Source organism: Rattus norvegicus, chromosome 19 (genome assembly GCF_021556685.1).
Source record: "Rattus norvegicus strain SHRSP/BbbUtx chromosome 19, alternate assembly SHRSP_T2T, whole genome shotgun sequence".
Taxonomy (NCBI): Eukaryota; Metazoa; Chordata; class Mammalia; order Rodentia; family Muridae; genus Rattus; species Rattus norvegicus.
This window is the reverse complement of record NC_141552.1, coordinates 48,592,499-48,614,556: the sequence shown is the minus strand read 5'-3', so window position 1 is coordinate 48,614,556 and position 22,058 is coordinate 48,592,499. Positions and strand designations below refer to the sequence as shown.

Sequence of the window (22,058 nt, the reverse complement as noted above, 5' to 3'; positions counted from 1 at the left end):
GCGCAAAGAATGTGCGGAAGCGCCTGTTTACCCGGGGGCGGGGCGGCATCCCCAGCCCTTTCCCTGACCGCCTCCCCACCCCTGTGGAACGAGGGGGTACCACCACCCCGGGAAGCCGTGGGAGGTCATGGGGCGGGGCACGTGTTCGGATCTCAGTAGAGCTGAGAGGCCAGGCTGGTGCAGGTTTGGCTCGTATAACCCACTGCCCAGTGTAAACACTGCCCCCAACTCACGGCAGACTCGCAGGCGCCTCGACGCCAGCGTCCTCCCGGGTGGGAGGGAGCCCGGGGATTCCCGGGATTGGGGGTGCCGAGAATGAAGTGCCCCGCCTCCTCCACTTTTCTATAAACCTGACTTGGAAACTGAGTCATGAACTCACGGTTCTTCCCTGCCCTTGGAGGGAAGGAGTCCACGGCTAAACCCCCACCCAACCTATTCCCAACGAAACACTCGCTCTAAGCCCCCAGAATCCCGTCTACATCTCTTGTGACCATCTCTGGAGCCCTCGAAGCTCCAAGCCAAGTCCTACCTCTCTTTTTGGAGTTCATAGTAAGTTCCGGACGGCCCCCGACTCTCGGTCACCCACTGTGCCCCGCTAGCTCGGGGCTTTTTGGTACCAGCCCAGTTGGGCTCCAAGCTCACTGCCAGCGGCTCTGGCCCAGGTTTCTGGCTGCTCTCGACGCCTCCCGCCCGCCCAGTTCCTGCCTCCTGACTCAGCCCGCCGGGATGGGGCGGGACTGGTCTCCCGGACTAGGGGGGGCGCCGAACCTCAGTCTCCTTAGCCTCTGCAAGGGGTTACTAGGGACTTCCCTCCGTAATGGGCCGACACAGGGTTTGTGGCTAGGGACGCCAGTGAAGGGAGTTGAACACCAGAATAAATATGGAAGGACAAAATGAAGAGAACTATGGGAGACTGTAATAGAAAGGTGTCCAAGAGACTGGAGAGATGGCCCAGCGGTTAAGAGTGCTGGCTTCTCTTCCAGAGGATCCCAGGTTCAATTCCCAGCACCCACATGGCAGCTCACAACTGTCTGTAACTCCAATTCCAGGGGATATGACACCCTCACACAGATATATACAGGCAAAATATCAATAAAATGTGGCTGCTGAGAAGAGATTCAACACAGACTGACTGGGTTCTATATGTGTGAAGGAAGAAAGTAGGAAGAAAGAAGGAAGAAAGAAGAAAGTAGGATTGAGAGCAGAAGTTGTACCAGTGGATGACACTGAATCATAAGGATTCTGAAGAAGCTGAGAGGAGATGAAGGGAAGAGGCTATCCCCAAAGCCCCCTTGCATCTGTGTCTTTTCTTTCTCTTGGACAAAGGAAAGGGATCAAGTCCTACTACCCAGCCTGGTTTCTTCTACCCATGGCTCCCCCCTCAAGTCCTGAATCCCCTTGTACTGGCTTTCTTGATCCCAACATCTCTTACGTGAACATCCAGCATGAACTGTGTGTTCCTGTGACCTGCCTACCGAACCCTTTACCCACATTTCACCCCCCACCCCCTACCCAACACCATAGCCTAATCACTGGCTCAGGAATGCCCTTTTCCTAAACCACAGCCTCACTGTGATCTCTCCATTACCACTACTGCTTCTGTTTGGTACCTGAGACCACTGGTCCCCTGGGCCCAAACTCATTTATTCAGCTCCCCACTGAATGACAAACACATGCTAATCACTGGAGATACAGCCCAGAATTTCACAGACACCACTGTGCACACAGATCACTGTCCGCCTCTGCTTGCCTTCTCTTCCAGCTCCCTCCCACCTTCCTTCCCCTACCTTCTCTGCACATCCTCTTCCCAGCCTACAATCACAGCCAGCCTTCTGTCTCTTGCCTGCTGTTAGCATCCCCAGCGTTCTGCACTTCTGTCTTCCCTAGCAGAAACCAATCCTGGCAAACCACCTCCCTGTCCTTGCAGCTCCTACACTCAGCCTGGATCGAGCCCAGAGGTCTTGGCACAGCAGCCTGGCTGGAATCATAGACTCACAGTGCAATCCTCAACCACAGATGGTTCTCACTTCCTACCTGAGAAACTGTCCTGTATGGCTCTAGTCTTTTTTTCCCTTCTCAGAAAAGATGGATGCCTCTGACTTTCTATTCAACTCACCAGTAAATTCAAGTCACTCTCACATTAAAACTGAAAACTATCCAAATGCCCATTGATAATAACAGAATCACCATGTGATTAAAAGTATGAAAAATAAACAAAATACATGCCATAGTATAGGAGAACCTTACAGGTATATTAACGTGTGACAGACACAATATACAAGTAAGGAGACACTATTCCCTTGAAAATGATTTTCAAAAACAAGTGTGAAAGTGCTGGGCATGTTGGCCCATCCCTGTTATCTCATTGCTCAGAAGGCAGAGGCAGAAGGATCAGAAGTTCATGGCTATCCTAGGCTACAAGGCTATCCTAGGCTACATGAGACCCTGACTCAAAAAACTAGGACAAAAACAGAACAAAAAGCACACAAAACTAATTTATGATGGAAGAGGTTAGATTAGTAATTATCCTAGTTGGTTTCTTCTAACTTGACACAGCCTAGACATATTTGAGAAGAGAATCTTACTGGAGAAAATATCTCCATTAAGTTGGCCTGTAGGCAAGAAGCCTTTTGTTGTTGTTGTTGTTGTTGTTTTGTTTGGTTGGGTTTTTTGAGACAGGATCTAGCTGTTTAGCTTTGATTGGCTGGCCTGAAACTTGCTATGGAGACCAGGTTAACCTTGAACTCTGTCTGCCTCTGCCTCCTGAGTGCTGGGATTAAAGGCAGGTGCCACCACAACTGGTTTTCTAGTTATTCTTGATTAATGATGGATGTGGGAGAGCCCAACTGGGGAGCGGTGCTACCGCTGGGCATGCTACCTGAGATGTATAAGAAAGCAAACTGAGGGGGCTGGGGATTTAGCTCAGTGGTAGAGCGCTTACCTAGGAAGCGCAAGGCCCTGGGTTCAGTCCCCAGCTCCGAAAAAAAAAGAACAAAAAAAAAAAAAAAAAAGAAAGCAAACTGAGAGCTGGAGAGATGGCTCAACGGTTAAGAGCATTGACTGCTCTTCCAGAGGTCCTGAGTTCAATTCCCAGCAACCACATGGTGGCTCACAACCATCTGTAATGGAATCCGATGCCCTCTTCTGGTGTGTCTGAAGACAGCTACAGTGTGCTCATATACATAAAATAAATAAATCTTTAAAAAAAAAAAAAAAGAAAGAAAGAAAGCAAGCAAGCAAACTGAGCAAGCCATGGGAAGCAAGCCAGTAAGCAGCATTCTTCCGAGGCTTCTGTTTCAGTTCCTGCTTCCAGGTTCCTGCCCTGCCTGAGTTCCGCCCCAGCTCTCTTCAGTGATTAACTGTTACCTGGAAATATAAGATGAAATAAACCTTTCTTCTCCAAGTTGTTTTTGGTCATGGTGTTTTATTACAACAATGAAGTTCTAAGTTAGACAGTGGTTCATTCTTAGGCTGTAACTGGAAGTAGGCAAAAGGGGTCTTCTGAAGTGTTAGCAAGGTTCTACTTCCTGATCATAGACAGGTGTGCTCCATTACAAAACGTTTCATGATGTACATTTAGGCAGACCTCTGTGTGTGTGTGTGTGTGTGTGTGTGTGTGTGTGTGTGTGTGTGTGTCTATGTCTGTGTCTGTGTCTGTGTCTCTGTCTAGGAGTGATAGGGTCTTAGTTATATTCCCCAAGCTAACCTCAAAATTCTTAGGCTCAAACAATCTTGCTGCCACAGTGTCTGCCTATTTTCTGCACACATTAGAGCACATACAGTAGGATTTAAGTAAATACAGGTAATCTAGAATTTAGTGCAATGGTAAAGTATATGCTTAGTATGCTCAAAGCTTTGGATTCAATCCTAGCAAGACAGACAGACAGACAGACAGACAGACAGACAGACACGCAGAGTAAATGAGTAACTATAAAAAAGAACCACCACTACCCCCCTACCCCCGTGTGTTCTGTGTCTGGCTCTCCCCATTCCTCACCCCCTGCACTGCTCCTTCTGAGTCGAGTTTCCGGAAGAATGTCTACTTCCACTTCCTAGCCACACCCACCTGCTCCTGTCCCCAGGCTGGCTGGCTTTTTGCACCCACCCCTCCTGTGGCTAGTCTTGACAAGGTCAACAATGACCTCTCTGTTCCTGAATCAACCCAATATCTAATGTCTAGTCCTTATCCTGCTTGATCTCAATAAAGTATTCGACTTGGTGGTTCCCTTCCTCTTCCTTAAGCCCTTCCTTCTCTTGAATTTCAAGAAGCAACATACTTCTGTTTTTCTACCTACCTCTTTAGCCACACATTCCCCCCCAACCCCCACAGAGGACCTGTTTTTGTCTTTATCCCCATGTGGACTTGATTGTTTCGGTCCTTGGGCTGTGTACCTCTCTGTCAGCAGCCTTATCTATCCTCGACCAAACCACCCTTGTAAGTATTAGGCCTGCTTATCCAACTGTCTCCCAGATGTCTCCCCACAAACTAACTGACAGTGTGTAGTGGCCTGTAAAGGAAGATGAACTGGGTTTGAGGTCACTGGACTGACCATGTCTCCAATCTTAACCACTCCATGACAGTCCTGTCGTCTACATGTCTAGTTGTTCAAAACAGAAACTGGGAGTCATCTTCCTTGCTGCTATGAGTTGCACCTCACCTCCACTCAGCCACCCACTCTTGGCGGATCAAGCTTTTAGATGTCTCTAGATCCAGTGCTGATGGTACAAGGCCAACCCGGCTAACTTACTAAGAGTCTATCACAAAGAGTAAAATTATATATATATAATTTAATATTTATAATTTATTAATATATATAATTTTAATATATATTTTAAAGTCTGGGGGTATAGTTCAGTGGTAAAGTGCTTGCGCGCGCACGCACACACACACACACACACACACACACACACACACACACACACACACACACAGTGTTCTCTGGAATCCACATCTTCACACTTCACATCAGGTCCAAGCTATTACCAGCTGTACCCTAGCTTCATAGAGTAGCCTCCCAGTATGCTCACTGTCTCCCCTTTATCCTGCAATCAACCATTCTTTATTCACCAACAATTAAAAAAAAAAAAACGAACAAACGAACAAAAACATCCTTTTTAAAATGTTTACTGTGTGTCAGGCATTATGCTGAACAAAGATCATTTAATTCCAGCAAGAAAACCTACGTAGGTGAGCCTTATTAACCCTGCTTCACGGATGAGGTCACCTGGCTCTATGTGACCTTGGGCAAGACTCTTAAGCTTTTGGACTTCAGATCTAATGAGGATAATAACCACAACCATTGCTGGAAGCATGGCCTGAGATGCCGCCATCTACAGGGAGTGTTTAGGGGAGGGAGAAGTGCATGAGTCTACAAGTATTAGCTGCTATTGCTGATGATATTAATTTACCCAAGACTACACAGCTAGCAAGTGGCAGGGCCCAGATTCAACCAGATTCAAGCCGAGACTTTCTGATCTAAGACTCTAAATCTTATACAGACTCTTATGGAAAATTCACAGCTACCTACTGCCCATAAGAATAAATATGCTTCCGTCCCAGGCCCCTGTCCTCTTCTCTAGCAACTGTGACCCTCTCCTGCCACACTCAAGTTCTTAGCATCTGAGCAGCAAAACCCACTCCTCCTATACCCACTTTCCACTAGTGAGAAACTGAGTGTGTGTGTGTGTGTGTGTGTGTGTGTGTGTGTGTGTGTGTGTGTGTGCTTTGCTAGGTTCAAACTAAGGACCTTAGGCAAGCACTCTACAACTCAGCTACATCCCAGCCTCCTCTTCTCTCTGCTCTTAGCTTGCTTAACTCCCTCCCATTTTTTTCTGTCTCCCAAGAACTTCTTCCAGGAAGTCTGCCCTGGGTTGGTTCCCCCTTTTTGGCGCCTCTATAGCTTCCTCTCTCTGATCCTCAAGGCCACATAGCTAGTTGTAGTTCTCCAGGGTCTATCTTCCCACCAGTCTATACCTTCTGGGTCCTGGAACCTACCTGCTTGCCCACTACTCTAATTTCCTGGGCCCTCCACCATCACCTAAGCATCTGAGAGGAGGGAGCTGAGTTGGGGAGCTAGGCTGCTCAGTCTTTGAAACACAATCCTGACCTGCTAGAAGGGTGGTTAGATGATGGGACACAAATCTGGGTCTACCAGATTTCCCTATCCAACTTAAGATTCTTCCCACTAGGGGGCGGAAGAGATGGCTCAGAACTGACTGCTCTTCCAGAGGTCCTGAGTTCAATTCCCAGCAACCATATGGTGGCTCGCAGCCATCTGTAATGGGATCTGATGCCCTCTTCCGGTGTGCCCTAAGGGAGTGACAGTGTAGTCATATATTATTAAATAAATAATTCTTAAAAAAATAAAGAGTCTTCCCACTTTGTGGAGCAGGCCTGCTCCCTTGGACAGAGACAGGATCAAGGTGTCCTGGGATTCTGATTGTTCCTTTCATTTTCTTTCCCTGGCAGCATCTCTGCTGCCATTTAACCTCTATAGTCAGGAATCATGACAGGTGACTGTTGGTAACACCAACCACCACCACCTCACCCCATTGCCATTAAATGGCTATGGAGAATGTACATCTGACTGGTCACTTCTGGGAGAAGCAGACTCTCCCCTGTTGGTGAGGATGGAAAGGGTTAACACCCCTGCCCCCATCCTCACACCTACCTGGAGCTAAGGGAGAGGAACTATCTCAACTGGTGGATGCTGGCTGCTAAGAGACAGAAGTCTCAGCTCCTGCCAACTCAGGTGAGTTCTGGACATGAGAAAGAATCCAAGTCCTAAAGGTTATGAGGCGTGCAGCTCAACAGCGAATGGAATCTTAATTGCCTGCACAAACCCAGTTTCCATAGACCTCCAATAGTTCCTGTGTGTCAGGACAATAAATAACACCAGCATGTGACAGAAAGTAGGACCGACAGTACTGTCAATCTAGCGAAATGATCAGTCACACTAGCTAGAGCCTCTCCACGAGTCTCTGGGTCCAGCCCGACTCAGCTGTAGGGCTACAGTAGACTGAGGTAAACAGAAGCTATAAATAACCCAGGCAAAAGGGTAGCTGCAAGGGAGAAGGGGGTCGCGCGCAAAAACCTGTCCCTGTCTCCATGGCAACTCCCCAAACTTAGCTGCTGACGTCATCTGGCAGCCGCCAACCAGAACTGCCACTGAAGAGGGGAGGGGGGCCAGCTATGGCCTAAGACCCCCACCCCACCCCGGAACCGGGTGGAGACTGCTTAGTGGCCTCACTTCCTGCCAGCCTCCTCCCTGGTCAGCTGGTCACATTCCCTGTCCCGCCGCGTTCTGGGAGCTGGAGAGCCTCCCCCGGCTAGGTCTGGCTAGGACGCGAGTCCCAGCGGTGGCGGATTGGGAACGCTCTGACTCACTCTCACTCTCCTCGCCTGGTTTTCCACCTAGGCGAGATCCTAGTCCAATGCCTTTGTGTTCTCCCTTCCCTCCCACCCAAACCCAAGTCCCGGGACTGCTCAACTCGCTCTGCTGCCCACAGGGCCCAGGACCGTGTGGGAGGTAGACGAGGGAACCATGGCAGTCCTTGTCCAGCTGTAGTTCTGTGTATTACCGTTTCCCCCCTCCCCACCCACACTGTCAAAACTAGAGAGGTGGATGGTGAATTCTTCTCCCCAACCCAGCTGTGTGACCTTGAAAATGTTGCTAACCTCTCTGGCCCAGTATGCACATCTGCCAGATGGTCATACACCTCCTCAGAAGGCTGCATGTCAGCTGAATGTGCAGACCCAAGACACACGCAGCCACATAGATGGTGGTCAGGGCACCGTTATTATTGTATTAGATTTTACACACGAGAGACCAGCCTGCACACACATAAGAACTGATTTGGAAGGGCCGGTAGGAGAGGTCACAGACTTAACTCGGGATAGGACAGAGGGTGCTGAAGCTGTTAGTCGGGGTTCTAGCACTGATGAACAACCCCTTCCCCAAACCAGTTCTACAGGATGCTTAGTTCTGTTTGCTGAGTCCCCATAGCAGCTTCCATTTCCAGGGACAGGGTCTGTCGACCGCCACCAATACGACCTTCTCCAGCCTCAGCTTTGGTTTGGGTGGAGAGTGTGGCCTCGGGCAAATTCAGTCACCTCGGGCCTGGCCCCAAAGCAGCTTAGGTCAACCAGGGCCAGGAAGACTAGCTAGCTCATCTAGGAGGTCTCCTCCACCCTGTCGCCCCATTCTCATTCCCAGATCAGCCTCCTGTCGCACCGCAGGCTCGGGGATAAGGCCAATCTCAGGCCCAGATAAACGTCTCAGGCTCGCCCTCCGGCCTGCCCACAGTGCAGCCCCGGGGCACGGTCGTGGCGGCCAGGCCGCCGAAGAGAAGGAGGCGGCGGCGGGCGTGGCAGAGCCGGAGGCGGCGGCTTTTGTGGGGCGAAGCTGCGTTCTCCGCGCCCGGGGTGTAGGTGGGGGTGGGGGAAAAAAAGACACAGCGCGATCCGGGTCGCGAGAACCGGGTGAGGCGAGACCCGGTCGCAGGTCCGGGAGCCGATGGGCGGCGCGGGTGCAGGAAGCACGGGATCCACCGCCCACCCCTTCTCCCCGCCACGGCCTTCGGAAACGGCGCGGACACTCACATGGCTGCGCTGGGCTGCAAGGACCTCGCGCTGTCGGTACTCTCGGCGTTGCCGGGCCTGCTCGCGCTGCAGCTGCCGCTGTCGCCGCGGCCGGCGCCAGCCCCTCCCTCCGCTCCGCCGCCCCGCCCCGCTGGGCCCCACCTCCTGCGCTCCCCTCCGGCTCCCGCACCCGTAAGGGGCGCCCACAACTCGCTCCGCCTTCGCAAGTAACCCGGCAGAGTGGTCTGCCTACCGTGTCAACCAGCTTGTGGGAAGGGAGACCGAAGGGAGACCGAAGGTGCCTGCGGGAACCCGGCAGCTTCCTGGGAACTGCACACAGACCTTAAAACTGGGGTAGGGGGCGCTAGGGAACCCCTCCTACTTGCCTCTTACCCAGATCTCTGGAGCTCTGAAGACCTCAGGTCCCCTTCCTGTCACTATAAACAGGTTCTTGGAGTTGACACTGAAAATTGGGGTGGTTGGAGGAAGTGCTTAGGGTCTGGAAAGGCTTAGATAAGGGAGCCAGAAGCCTAACCGTCGCACACCTTCTGGGTCGAAGTTCTGCCCCTCATCCCTGCCCACCTTTTCAGCCAGTCTCAGTTTCTGCTGTGGGATCAGACAGCCTTTTCGACATTGTTTGCCTTATAAATAGGGCTCATAGCCAGGCCATGCAAGCATTCACCACTCAGTGGGTATTGCTTTCTGGGGAGTTAACAGACTTTGTTACTAGGATATAAGTGGCTAATCTGGTAAGATCTGGGTACACATATGTACTGGGAGCACACATTGGCCATGGGGCCAAAGCCAAGAAATGGGTTATGGTGTAGTAGAGAGCTGGCTTGACTTAATGGGGTCAACAAGCTGACTCCAATCCCCTACTCCTCTCATTAATCAGATGCTAATAGCTCTCTCCAACCCTATGTTCTTGATCCCTTGCTTCCTGTTTTCTGTAGCATCTCATCTTTTGAGGTAAGCCAGGCATATTCAGGGGTGGTTTGATGGATTTTAAGAGGTACCTGAATTTCTGAGCCTGACACTGATCCTGAGAGTGGGTCTCAACAACCCAGCATGATAGGACTCTTGGAATACCAACATCTTCATCCTCCTGGGCTATTACCAGAGACTCCCTCAGCTTTTCAGTTTTCTGTTTCTCAGCCCCCCAGGCTTTTCCCAGAACACTTGCTTGTTCTACAGCCTCGGATGCTCTTGTGAATGCCCCCACCCATTTCCCAGGTGTTTTTTTTTGTTTGTTTGTTTGTTTGTTTTGTTTTGTTTTTAATTTTTTTTTTTTTTGAGACAGGTAGCCCTGGCTATTTTGGAACTCTCTCTGTAGAGGAGGCTGGCCTCAAACTCACAGAGATCTACCTGCCTCTGCCTTTGCCTCCCAAGTGCTGGAATTAAAGGCATTTGCCACCGGGGCTGGGGATTTAGCTCAGTGGTAGAGCGTTTACCTAGGACGCACAAGGTCCTGGGTTCGGTCCCCAGCTCCGAAAAAAAAAAGAACCAAAAAAAAAAAAAAAGGCATTTGCCACCACTGCCTGGTTCTTTTTTTTTTTTAATTTGTTTATTTGTATTTTATATGCATTGGTGTTTTGCCTGCATGTATGTTTGTGTGAGGCTGTCAGATCCCCTGGTACTGGAATTACAATTCTGAGTGATTGGCCTGTGGTTGTTGGGAATTGAACTCAGGTCCTCTGGAAGAGCAGCCAATGCTCTTAACTGCTGAACCATCTCTCCAGACCCTCCTCCCCAGCTCTTACGATTATCTGACTATGTACTTTGCTCTCAACCTTGTCAAACACCACTTCTAACCAAGTACCATCTATGGCCAGAGGATGAGCCTCTCTGGAACTCTCAAAACTGTCATCCCTGGGCCTCTAGCTAGCTCTAAAGCTGCCCCCTTCAGCAAGAGAGTCTTCAAGTCCTTTCTCGGCAGATGACCTCTTACCTTTTTTCTTGGTCAAGTTACTGACCACTCCTCTCATACCTTGAGTCAGGACCAGGTAACAAGGAAGCCACCCCCATGTAGAAACCCTGTGCATGAGAATCTGCCTGTGGTCTCTAGGCATTTTAGTGCAGAGATCACCACTCTCCTGGCCCATAGTGGTAGCTTTGAAGAACTCTTTATTGAATAAGTAAGTGAATGAGCAGTATCAGTACCCTGCTCTGCCAACCCTTCCTCCCCTCTCTCTTGTCCCCCTCCCCCTTATTTCCTGACTCTCTGGGAATCAAACCCAGGACCTTCTATATGCTAGACAAGTGCTCTCCTAACTGAGCTACACTGTCTTTGGTCCACAGAGACAGGGTCTCGCTATGAGCCTAGGCTAGTCCCAAACTCACACTATTCCTACTTCTGCCTCCTAGGTGCTAGCTAGGGGATTGAGGGTATGTGCCACTGTGTCTGGTTCCTAGCCCTCCAGCCTGTGCCCACTGACATCTTTAAAATTCATTCTCTCCCCTGCTCTCCCACATTACCAGTGTTCTGTCATCCATTCATTCAACAGTGAATATTACTTGAGCATCAAGAGTTGGGCAGCGGGGCTGGAGAGATGGCTCAGTGGTTAAGAGCACTGACTGCTCTTCCAGAGGTCCTGAGTTTGATTCCCAGCAACACATGGTGGCTCACAACCATCTGTAAAGGGATCCGATGCCCTCTTCTGGTCTGAAGACAGCTACAGTGTACTTGTATACATAAAATAAATAAATCTTTAAAAAAAAAAAAAGAGTTGGGCAGCATGCTGGTTGCTGGAGTGACAATGGTTTCAAGCTATCCCTGTGCCATCACTTGGCTAATCAAGGCACTTTCTGAAAAATACTTACACTTTCAGCTTTCTTCTCCCCCTTCCTGTGCCCCCTCCACCCCCACCCCCACCCCACCCCCCCCACCCCCGGAGCTGAGGACCAAACCCAGGCCTTGCACTTGCTAGGCACGCGCTCTACCACTGAGCTAAATCCCCAACCATTTTTTTTTTTTTTTTTTTTTTTTTGCTTTCAGCTTTCAAAGACTGAAAGCATGTCATTCTACTTCCAGAAATCCTCCCCCTCTACAGTGCTTTGAATAGAACCCATGCTCCAGGGTCTGCTGGGTAAAAAATCACCCTACCACCAAGAGCTTTATTTTCTGCCTGAACATCATCCCCACACTGAAAAAAAAAAAAAAAAAAAAAAGATTTGCCAGGCACAGTAGCACAAACCTTTAATCCCAGCATTTGAGAGGCAAAGGCAGGTGGATCTCTGTGAGTTCTAGGCCAGCCTGGTTTGCATAGTGAGTTCTAGACCAGTCATAGCTACATAGTGAGACCTTGTCTCTAAATAAATAAAAAAAAATAGCAAAAAAACCTTATTTTCATTTTATGTATATAAATGGTGTTTTTCATGCCTGATGACCTAGGAGGCCAGAAGAGGGTGTCAGATTCCCTAGATTTGGAGCTTTAGAGTCTAGAGTGAGCTGCTGTGTGGGTGCGGGGTCCTCTGCAAAAGCACCAGATATTCTTTTTTTTTTTTTTTTTTTTGGTTCATTTTTTCGGAGCTGGGGACTGAACCCAGGGCCTTGCGCTTCCTAGGTAAGCGCTCTACCACTGAGCTAAATCCCCAGCCCCAGCACCAGATATTCTTAACTACTGAACCATATTTCCAGCTCCCCCAAGGCCCATTTTTAATGGGCCATTCAATTACTCTTCCTTATCGGCCTCTCTGTCCATGGTCACTACTCCTATGTTGACCTAGGTTACTTTTTTTTTTTCTGCTATTCTCAGTCTACTTTTGCCACAAAACATTGGTTTCCAGTCATCAATCCAAGCAATCTTTTAAATCATTAACTCAGTCATAGATTCTCCTACTTAAGAGGTTTCAATGAATCCTCATTGCCATCTACACTGGGGGGGGGCCTAGAGAAAGCTAGCCTAAGCTAGCCTCCCTCCTTTACCTCCCATCCATTCTGCACCATGTCTATAGTACCTGTACGTCTGCTAAACAGCCTGCCTATAGTTCCTGCCCTCTGACTTCTGACTGTGCTCCTAACCAGTCTTCTCTCAGTATGTTATATCCCCTCTCCCATCCTCTTAGGAAAAAACACAATCAAATGCCACCCCTATCTATGTCCTCTGGTGTCCCCATCTATACATCCATCACTGTGTGTTTTCCATAGCCAGACCTGTGACCACCAGGTCAGACTGCACTTCAGGGATCAGATGGCATACTTCTAAGTTTACCTGGCTCTCCCCACGTCCCAAGAGCCATCAAAAGAAGGGTAGGTCACAACTCTCAGAGGGCCATGGAATGCTAAAGAACTGTCAGGCCTCTGGCCAGCCATTAGCAAGCTTGGGAGGACACAGTAGAAACTCACAAAGGACACACCTGAAGCTAAGAGAAGGCCACAATTTTCCAGGGCATGTGGTTAGGAAGGGTTAGGTCTGACTTCCAAATTGGCTTCCTGAGTCATAGTCAATTTTGCTCTGCCTGACTCAGGCATCAGTCCCTGAGCACATCTTCTGCCAGGCACTGGCCTGTGAGCTAAGGCTTAGCCAGGAAACACAGGCACTTCTAATCTGGAAGAGCTCACATGCTCGGAGGGGTAGATCCAGGCGTGAGAAAGTCCATTTAGCAGATCAGAGGGTGGTAAGGACCCTTGTGCATGGTGTTGGTTGCCTCACTTCAGGAAATCATGCTTTCAGAGGCTTTCCTAGTCTTTCTCCACAACTCCCCAAAGGTTGCAACTCTTTAAGACACAACTTCCCCTTGCTTTCTGGAAAGAAATAAAATAGAATACTGCCCCCACCCCATGCTTTGGTGATGCCATTCATTCATTGGACAGATATTTACTAATTTTCAGGAAATATTCAAGAACATAATCATCTTTCAGAGACCAAAGTTAAGGCCCTCCTATATAGCCTTAACTCTGGTCCTACCTTTCAGGGATGGTCACCAACATCTTTGCCCCTGAGGGCTCACGATCAGAACAGGTTTTTTTTTTTTTTAAAGATTTATTCATTTATTATATATAAGTACACTGTAGCTGTCTTCAGATACACCAGAAGAGGGCATCGGATCTCTTTACAGATGGTTGTGAGCCACCATGTGGTTGCTGGGAATTGAACTCATGACCTCAGGAAGAACAGTCGGGTGCTCTTAACCGCTGAGCCATCTCTCCAGCCCAACAGGTTTTGCTCAGCTCTGTGAATTTTTGCACTTCCTGTGTTACCAAAATTAAGAATGTGTGTATGTGAGAGTATGTGTGTGAGATTTTGTGTATGTCTGGGTGTGTGTGTGTGTGTGTGTGTGTGTGTGTGTGTGTGTGTGTGAGAGAGAGAGAGAGAGAGAGAGATTGTGTCTAAGTGTAAGATTGTTTCTGTAAGTATGTGTATGTGGGCGTGAGATTGTGTGTCTATGTGGTATTATATGTATGTGTGTGCATGCATATGTGTAAGTATGTGTGTATAAGATTGTGTATGTATGTGTGCGTGTAAGTATTGTAAGTGTGTGTGTGTGCATGTGTGAAATTTGTGTGTGTGTGTGTGTGTGTGTGTGTGAGTATGTGAGTGTATGTACTGGTAAATGGAAGATTTTAGGAAAGGGCCTTTATCACGAGCTGTTGCCAGAGGTTCCTTGGCAGGTGGGTAGCTCTTTGAGGCTCATGTGAAGTAGGATGGCAGCAGGGCTCAAGACAAGAGAAGAGATGTAATCATTTTGCTAGAAGAGAACAAAAGCCCAACATGGCTGGAGAACTCTTCTTGCATGCGTGCATTGGTGGACGGACTAGTTATGAGGATCCTTAGGTACTGAGTGAAGAGCAAGACTTTATCCTTAGAGTAATGACAGCCTGGGCTTTAATCTGGGGGACTGTAGAGTCATATAATATCTGTGCTTTGCAAAGACTACCCAGGCAATAGGATATGTGTCACAAGGACCTTGGTCTTTATTTCTAGATGAGTTGATAGTGACGTGACCCTAGTTGGGGGCAAAGGAGAAGAAGAGTGAGAGAAATTCAAGGGATATTTAGGAAGCAGAATGCAAAGTTTGATGCTTCAAGGGCTCTCGAGAGAGAGGGAGGCTCCTGAATGATACTTGGGCCTTGGACCTTGGCCCAAGGTCCTTAATGAAGCGGGGAGGCTGAAGTTAGGAAGACAGTGACATCATTAGTCTGGACAGGTAGCATCTGAAGGGACAGCTGCACATATGGGTAGAGGAATGAGGGATCTAAGCTAGAGACAGCTAGACAGCTTTTGGAAGAGCCAACAGTCAGTCATGTCAGTGAAATGTCTAGTGAAGGATAAAGCATGTTAGGAAAGTGCTCTACTAGAACACTCCAATATATTGTGCGGATAGGGACAGGCTCTTAGAAAAAGGACTAAGTATGTTATGCCTCTACCCATGTTCATTCATCCTCTGGACCTCCCACCCTCAACCTAGGTCTTACTTTTTGGGGGGGGGGGCGGGGAAGGGAGGTTGGTTTTTTTTTCAAGACAGGGTTCCTCTGTGTAGCCCTGGCAGTCCTGGAACTCACTTTGTAGACCAGGTTGGCCTCAAACTCTCAGAGATCTGCCTCCCTTGGCATCTTGAGTGCTGGGATTAAAGGCATGCACCACCACCACCTGGGATTAGCTCCCTTGTCTTATCATGCTTGTCAAAGGTAATGGGCCAAGGATGCTCCCCATGTTCGAGTATAAGCTTTTCCATTCCTACCTTGTGGTTCTTGGAGAAGCTTCTTTCTGGTGTTTTAACAGTACCTATCTGGGCTGGAGAGATGGCTCAGAGGTTAAGAGCACTGACTGCTCTTCCAGAGATCCTGAGTTCAATTCCCAGCAACCACATGGTGTCTCACAACCATCTGTAATGGGATCTGATGCCCTCTTCTGGTGTGTCTGAAGACAGCTACTGTGTGCTTATATATAGTAAATAAATTAAAAAACAAACAAACCAGTACCTATTCATTTTCCATTAAAATCGTAGTTTCAGGGCTGAGCATGTAGCTTATCAGTAGAGCACTTGCCAAGCATGTACAAGGAAGGTCCTGTGTTCCATCCCCTGAAAACCACTGAAAGAGTGTGATTTCCTAGGCAAGCGCTCTACCACTGAGCTAAATCCCCAACCCCATTGGAGTATGCCTTTTATCCCGGCACTCAAGAGGCAGAGATAGGTGAATCTCTGAGTTTTGAGGCCAACCTGGTCTACAGAGTGAGTAACAGCTAGAGCTACAAAGAGAAACCCTATCTCAAAATACTAAAATAAAAAAAAAAGAAAGAAAAAAGAAAAATAATGTCATTTGAGGAGGGCCATCTCATTAATGAGCGACATATAACCAACGAGGTAATTTTTTTTTCCTCTTCAAATTGGCCATCGTGGGCATGATGTATGAGTAAGCACTCTGAAAAGGAGGAGGAATTGGTTTGAGTGTTTTAGAGCAAGGTGTATTATCAGAATGTCAAGTACTAGCCTTGTTTCTCTGTTAACCACTTTGAAAAATTTACCCCAAAGAAATAGTTGTTCAAGTCAGGAAAAGTACATGCCTAAAAATGTTGTTACTCATTTGTTTCATCAGAGCTAAATTGATGATGTTGTGATAGGTTTGGAATTTTGGGTTTCTTAAAAAAAAAAAAAAAAAAAAAAAAAACAACAACAAGCACTTGCTTAGCAAGCGCAAGGCCCTAGGTTCGGTCCCCAGCTCTGGAAAAAAAAAAAGAAAAAGAAAAAAGAAAAAGAAAGGAAAAAAGAAAACAACAACAACATAAGAATATGTTTTTGTTTTAGTCCCAGGTGTGGGATGTGGGGCTGCTTCAGATTGTTCACAGCTGCTGACTATGATTTTGCCAGTTGCAGATAGTTTCTTCGATTGTGTGATGTTTGGAATTCTGGGGGACTTTTTAGATATAAATGCTAGGGACCAAAGAGACATGGTGAATTGTTGGTTGGTTGTTGGTTGTTGCTTAACAGTTTGTTAAGCAGCCATGTGTAAAGAAGAAACAACAAGAAGACAGTTTAGATATCCTGATTTCGAAGATTATTAAGGTTTATATACACTCAACCCAGGGAATGGCACTATTAGAAGATGTGGCCCTGTTAGAGTAGGTGTGTCATTGTGGGTGTGGGCTTTAAGACCCTCGTAGCTGCCTGGAAGTGAATATTCTGCTAGCAGCCTTCAGATGAAGATGTACAGCTCCTAGTATCTCCTGCACCAGGCCTGTCTGGATGCTGCCATGCTCCCACCTTGATGATAATGGACTGAACCTCTGAACCTGTAAGCCAGCCCCAATTAAATGTTGTCCTTCTAAGACTTGCCTTGGTCATGGTGTCTGTTCACAGCAGTAAAACCCTCAGACAAAGATCAAATTTGCCCCAAGGAACTTGATGTGCCTAAGTAGTTTAACAATAACATCACCTTGTTTCCAACCCCTGACTTTATTCAGAGATTTCTTTCCTTCCCTCTCTATCCTTTTTTCTCTCTTTTCTAGTGTTAGAGGGTTGAAGGGTGGAAGAAAGAAGATCTCACAAAGCAGCCAAAGGTCAGTAACAACACATGGGTGAGGAACCTGAAGGAGTTCATAGATGCCTGTAAGCACTCCATGGCCAGTGGGAAGGGAAGGTCAAGAGCAGGGGCAGGGCTGGGCGGTTAGTGAGGATTTTTGTATTTTTGACTATGTTGAGAGTTCCGGGTCCCTCAACACAAGCACAGCGTGGTAAAGAAAGCTTCAGCAAAACCTGTCTATGCATTCATTGCCCATGAAAGTTACCTGTGACCCCCTCTCCCAGTAGACCATCACACTCCAGAGTTGTAATTTCTTTTTTCTTTTTTCTTTTTTCTTTCTTTCTTTTTTTTTTTTTCCGGAGCTGGGGACCAAACCCAGGGCCTTGTGCCTCCTAGGCAAGCGCTCTACCGCTGAGCTAAATCCCCAACCCCTGGAGTTGTAATTTCTTGATCGAACGTTCCTCTTTGTATTCACTTATACCATGAAAGGTTTCAGTAAACTCGACACTATTTTGGAAAGCAACATGGCCATTACTTATTTGGACAGCTCCATGATGATTTCTGCACTAGGAAGTGTTAAGTCTCTAGGCTAGGCAAGGAAGCTGACTTCCCTGGGAACTCACCCAGCATACCCAGCTGTGTCCCTGTTGTGGTCCTCACTGGTCGCGTTTTAAACCTCCAGAGGGAGCAGTGAGCAGGGCCCTGCTGGTTTGGTATGGTTAAGGGGTGGGGTGACTGTGCCTCTCTGGAGTTGGGCTGGGCATCCTTCCTTCCTTCCTGACTTCTTTCTCCTAAGGGACAAGTGGGAGGCTTGTCCTTGCCTCTCCCAGGTCATAGGATGAGCTGTTCCCTAGGATCCTCTTAGGCCACGCCTCTTCGTAAAGGCTATGGAGTGTGGCACGCAGTTGTTTCTGTGTGTATATGACTATTAGGAATCTACCACCAGAGACATAGTGGGAGGACTTGGTGGAGGTGGGAAGTGTCAAGCATCTGACAATACCCTCCTACTCTGGACTATGACTTACCAGGTCATAGTGAGGATCCCCAGACTGACCCCTGCCCAGTCGGGTCCAAACCAAAATGCAGAGTTGGCTTTTGGTGCCACCCTGTGGGAAGTATCCACAGTACAGTTACAAAGTTACCCACTCCAGGGGTGCCCCTATTAACTGAACCCTGTCTTCTTGAATAGTGACTGGGGTATGCCGAGTACAACATGTTCAGTTGGTGCTACAGTCTGGCTTACACTCAAACCTGGTCTCTACTTAGGCACCTTGGAACACCACCATCATGAAGACCTCCTCCACCACCCCAAAGCCTCTTTAGGAGGGACACCCACTCCCTGTCTGCTCACTTCAGTCCCAATTCCTTCCAGTCCCCATCTTTTCCTCTTTGGAAGGTTCTTCTGGTTTCTGTAACTGCTACTTTGGGAATTCTAATTGCTTCTCTCTGGCTAGCTCTCTTTCTGGTTCTTGGGGGCTGGGTCTCCTTCCCTCTTTCTTGGAATCCCAACAACTTCCAGGGCCTTGCTTCTGAATCCACAATAGCATCTTGAGTTTTCCTCAGTCCCTTCATTTAGGATGACCCTTGATCTCATCTTCTTGAAGCTGTGTTCCTGTGTTTATTTCTCTGGCATTCCACTTTCCTCGAAGTGATCCTCTATCAGATAGAGGTGGACCCTGCCCACCCTTAGCCATATATCTGAAACTCTGTCCTTGATTTTCCTGACTTACTTTCCACTCTTCACAGGATGGATTCCCTCTCTAGGTTGGACCCTGCCCCTCCTCACTTTCTTACTGGTCCCTCATCTTGGATCAGTTCCACAATAGGAGGGCCTGAGTCCTGCCAGACTAAGCAACATGTTCCCTGAATGCATCACCTTCTCTTGTATCTCTCTGTCTTTGCCCAGGGTTGTCTGTGCACCTGAATGCTTTCTCTGCTTTCGTTTACCTGACTCATACTGGCTTACTTGTTAGCTCCCAGCTGGGATGCCAATGCCTTTTGGATAGTTCCTATGAACTCTAGGCTTGGTCAGGAATCTTTTCTTTGTCCTCAAGATGTCCTAAATTTGTTTCATTTATCACACCCTGATCTGCATGTTCTTACATGGAGTACCATACACCAAGGCCATATCTAGACTGAGTCACTTGACTGCCCAATTTCTTATCCCCAGAAGACCTAGATATCAAAAACCAGTGAGTCCTGGGGATAGGAAAGCCACCATTGCTGGCCATCACAGTAAACCAGTGGCCAAGTTGAACTGAGACCTACCTTCCTCTCCTGATGGCATTTGCTCCCCAAGATGCCATTGTGAACTGAAGATCCTTGAAGGTCTGACAAGACTGGACAGTAAGAGAGTTGTTCTAGGTGCTCTTGTCCTTGGATAACAGCCATCATCTCGGCCTCATTAGAACCCAAGGACTGTCTCAGGAAACCAAGGGAGCTGGTATAGTGACCACAGGTCAACCCATCTGATGAAATCTTTGTGAGACTCCCTTTGCCTTCAGGGCTATGCAGTGGGAGTGCTGGCCACATGTCATTTGGGGAGGGCCTGAATTCCTAAAGGGTGCTGGTGGCAGCAGTTATGGTCCCCAGTTTAATTATTTCTAATGTCATATAGAAGAGAATGTGCTGAGTGGGACCTCCCCCTCTCAGCCTTGGCTGCAAAAGGCACTGATCTCCCTAGACCTCCCCACTACCACACTGAGTTTAAGGTCATCTCAGGATTTCCTCTGGCCTGTGAACTGTCACTGTGTGCTCCATACCACAGGAGCTCTCCTCTGAGAACTCATGATTAGACCCTGGGGTGTTCCGTTTTGTTTGTTCTGGTTTGTTTTGTTTTTTCAAGACAGGATTTCTCTGTGTTGCCCCGGCTGTCCTGGAACTCGATTTGTAGACTAGACTGGTCTTGAACTCAGAGATCTACCTGAGTGCTGGGCTTAAAACTGTGCACCCTCACGCCTTGCTCTACCTCAGGTTTTTATACTGCTGTGTCCTCTGCCTGCCCCCATGGGTGGATCTAGTCCCCTTGCTCGAGAGCTCAGTAAACAGAACCAGGATGCTCTGAGTGAACAGAAAGTCAAAGAGGATGCACTTAGGAAGTGCCCCTTGCACCTTAACAAACTTACAGAGCTAACAACTAAAGATAGAATACAGAGGCTCCACTCAGTTTTTTCTTGTGCCTCTGGTCCCTAAATTGCCTTCCTTGAAGTTCTTTAGAACAGCCCCCAAATCCCCACAGTTGCATGTCACGCCTCCCCTCCATTTTTCCTCCTCCCCAACATCGCCATCAATCCTTTCTACTTGTCACTTAATTTGGGTGTTATGATCAACGAATACCTGCTGAGTTGTGAGTGGCTAGAAGCCTGGGCACTGAGATATTTTCTCGATGTCTCCTTACCTTCTCTGGATGGTGCCATCTTTGCTGCCTGTCACTGATGTCCAGAGTCCTGCTCGACTGAGCTGCCAGGATTCACATGCTTTCTCTAATCTTCCTTAGTGCTATTTTTTTCTGGAAGTTTCCAGCATAGCTCAGTGGGTTGACAGCTTCACACTAAAATGGAAAACTTTCCCTGAGATTCCTCCTTGCTTACTTCCTGGAATCTGCTTTTCTTCTCCCTTGGCCTGTGAGGCCTGTGACTCATTTACTCAGCCAGCAGTGCCGTCTCCACTGGGATTTCTCACAGGAAACCTGAGAGCAGCCCAGGCACCACCGCTGTTCTCATTCTGCCCACTCTCAGCCCTGGCTTTTCTTATCTAAAACCCTGATTTGTTCTAACACAAGAAGCTGGAATTGTTAGTTTTTCTGTAGATTTGGTCACCCTCATTAAAACAAGGCCTTATGTCCCCAAGGGGCCCAGGGCGGAGCTTTGCAGAACTTCCAAACGCCTCCCAACTTCCAAATCCTGCACAATCGCAGAGTCATCTTTGTTACTGTTTCTGCATAATGAGTCTCTAGATCTCCCTGGAAATCTAGAAAACTATAGGATTATTTCTAATATTTTCAAAATGTGAAGGTTCTTATCCTTCCTGGGCAGCCATCACACACACACACACACACACACACACACACACACACACACACACGCATGCTTTGAGAGAATCCTGTGACAGCCTGGTGAGGGGTAGGGTGTGATTTTGATAGAATCGACAGATGGGGTTCATATCTAAATGGAATGTGCAACATCTCAGAAAGTGCTGGAAAGGCCGGGAGTGTTTCTGTTGCATTCCTGAGGGTTGTGGAAGGCCCCAGCAGAACTTTAAAAATGCTTTGTTGTTGCTGCTGTTTGTTGACAGGGTCTTGCTATATGGCCCAGGCTAGCACTAGATTGCTCAGGACAATTGCAAATTCTTGGCAATCTTTCTGTCTCAACCTCAAAAGTGCTGGAATTCCAGGTGTGTGTGCCACACCCAGCTAAAAATGTTTGACAAATATATTGGTTAAAAGAAGGCAGCTCAATGAACCTGGGCAATGGATTAAGCTTAAATGAAGTTTGAAAAGCAACTTTAGAGTTCATTCTTATTTTCATCATTAATAACACCCAGTAACAATAATCATAGGTTTCTTCTAGTACTAAGGTTTGAACCCTGGACTTTGGGCATACTAGGTTAGTGTTCTACTACTGAGTTAGAGCTCCAGCCCTATTTTTATTTTGAGACAAGTTCTTTCTCTCTCTCTTTTTTTTTTTTTCAGAGCTGGGGACCGAACCCAGAGCCTTGCGCTTGCTAGGCAAGCGCTCTACCCCTGAGCTAAATCCCCAACCCCTTGAGACAAGTTCTTACTAAGTCACTCAAGTAGGTCTTTAACTTTTTTTTTTTTTCAGACAAGGTGTAACTCTGGCTGTCCTAGAACTTGATTTGTAGACCAGGGTAGCCTCGAACTCAAAGACCACCTGCCACTGCCTTCCAAATGCTGGGACTAAAGTTGTATAACATCATGATCAGCAATTCTCAAACTTCTACTCCTCCTGCCTCAGCCCCCAAGTGTCTGGGATTCCATGCGCATAGCACCATACTTGG

The 22,058-nt window shown here is 47.8% G+C and overlaps 1 protein-coding gene across 11 annotated transcripts in view; it reads right to left on the bottom strand.

Moving 5' to 3' along the window:
- Ripor1 (RHO family interacting cell polarization regulator 1) overlaps positions 1-20,689 on the bottom strand; it is a 28,710-nt gene extending 8,021 nt beyond the window's left edge. For 4 of the 11 annotated variants that reach the window (XM_087594186.1, XM_087594190.1, XM_087594188.1 and 1 more), the window contains exon 1: positions 530-672. In XM_087594186.1, coding sequence (XP_087450312.1) covers positions 530-548 — 19 coding nt within the window. In that variant the 5' untranslated portion in view covers positions 549-672. Of the gene's footprint in view, positions 1-529; positions 673-8,602; positions 8,707-20,439 lie in introns of those variants that run through there. The other 7 variants (XM_087594187.1, XM_087594191.1, XM_087594189.1 and 4 more) reach the window with 3 other exon arrangements.
- Positions 20,690-22,058: the final 1,369 nt, after the last annotated feature.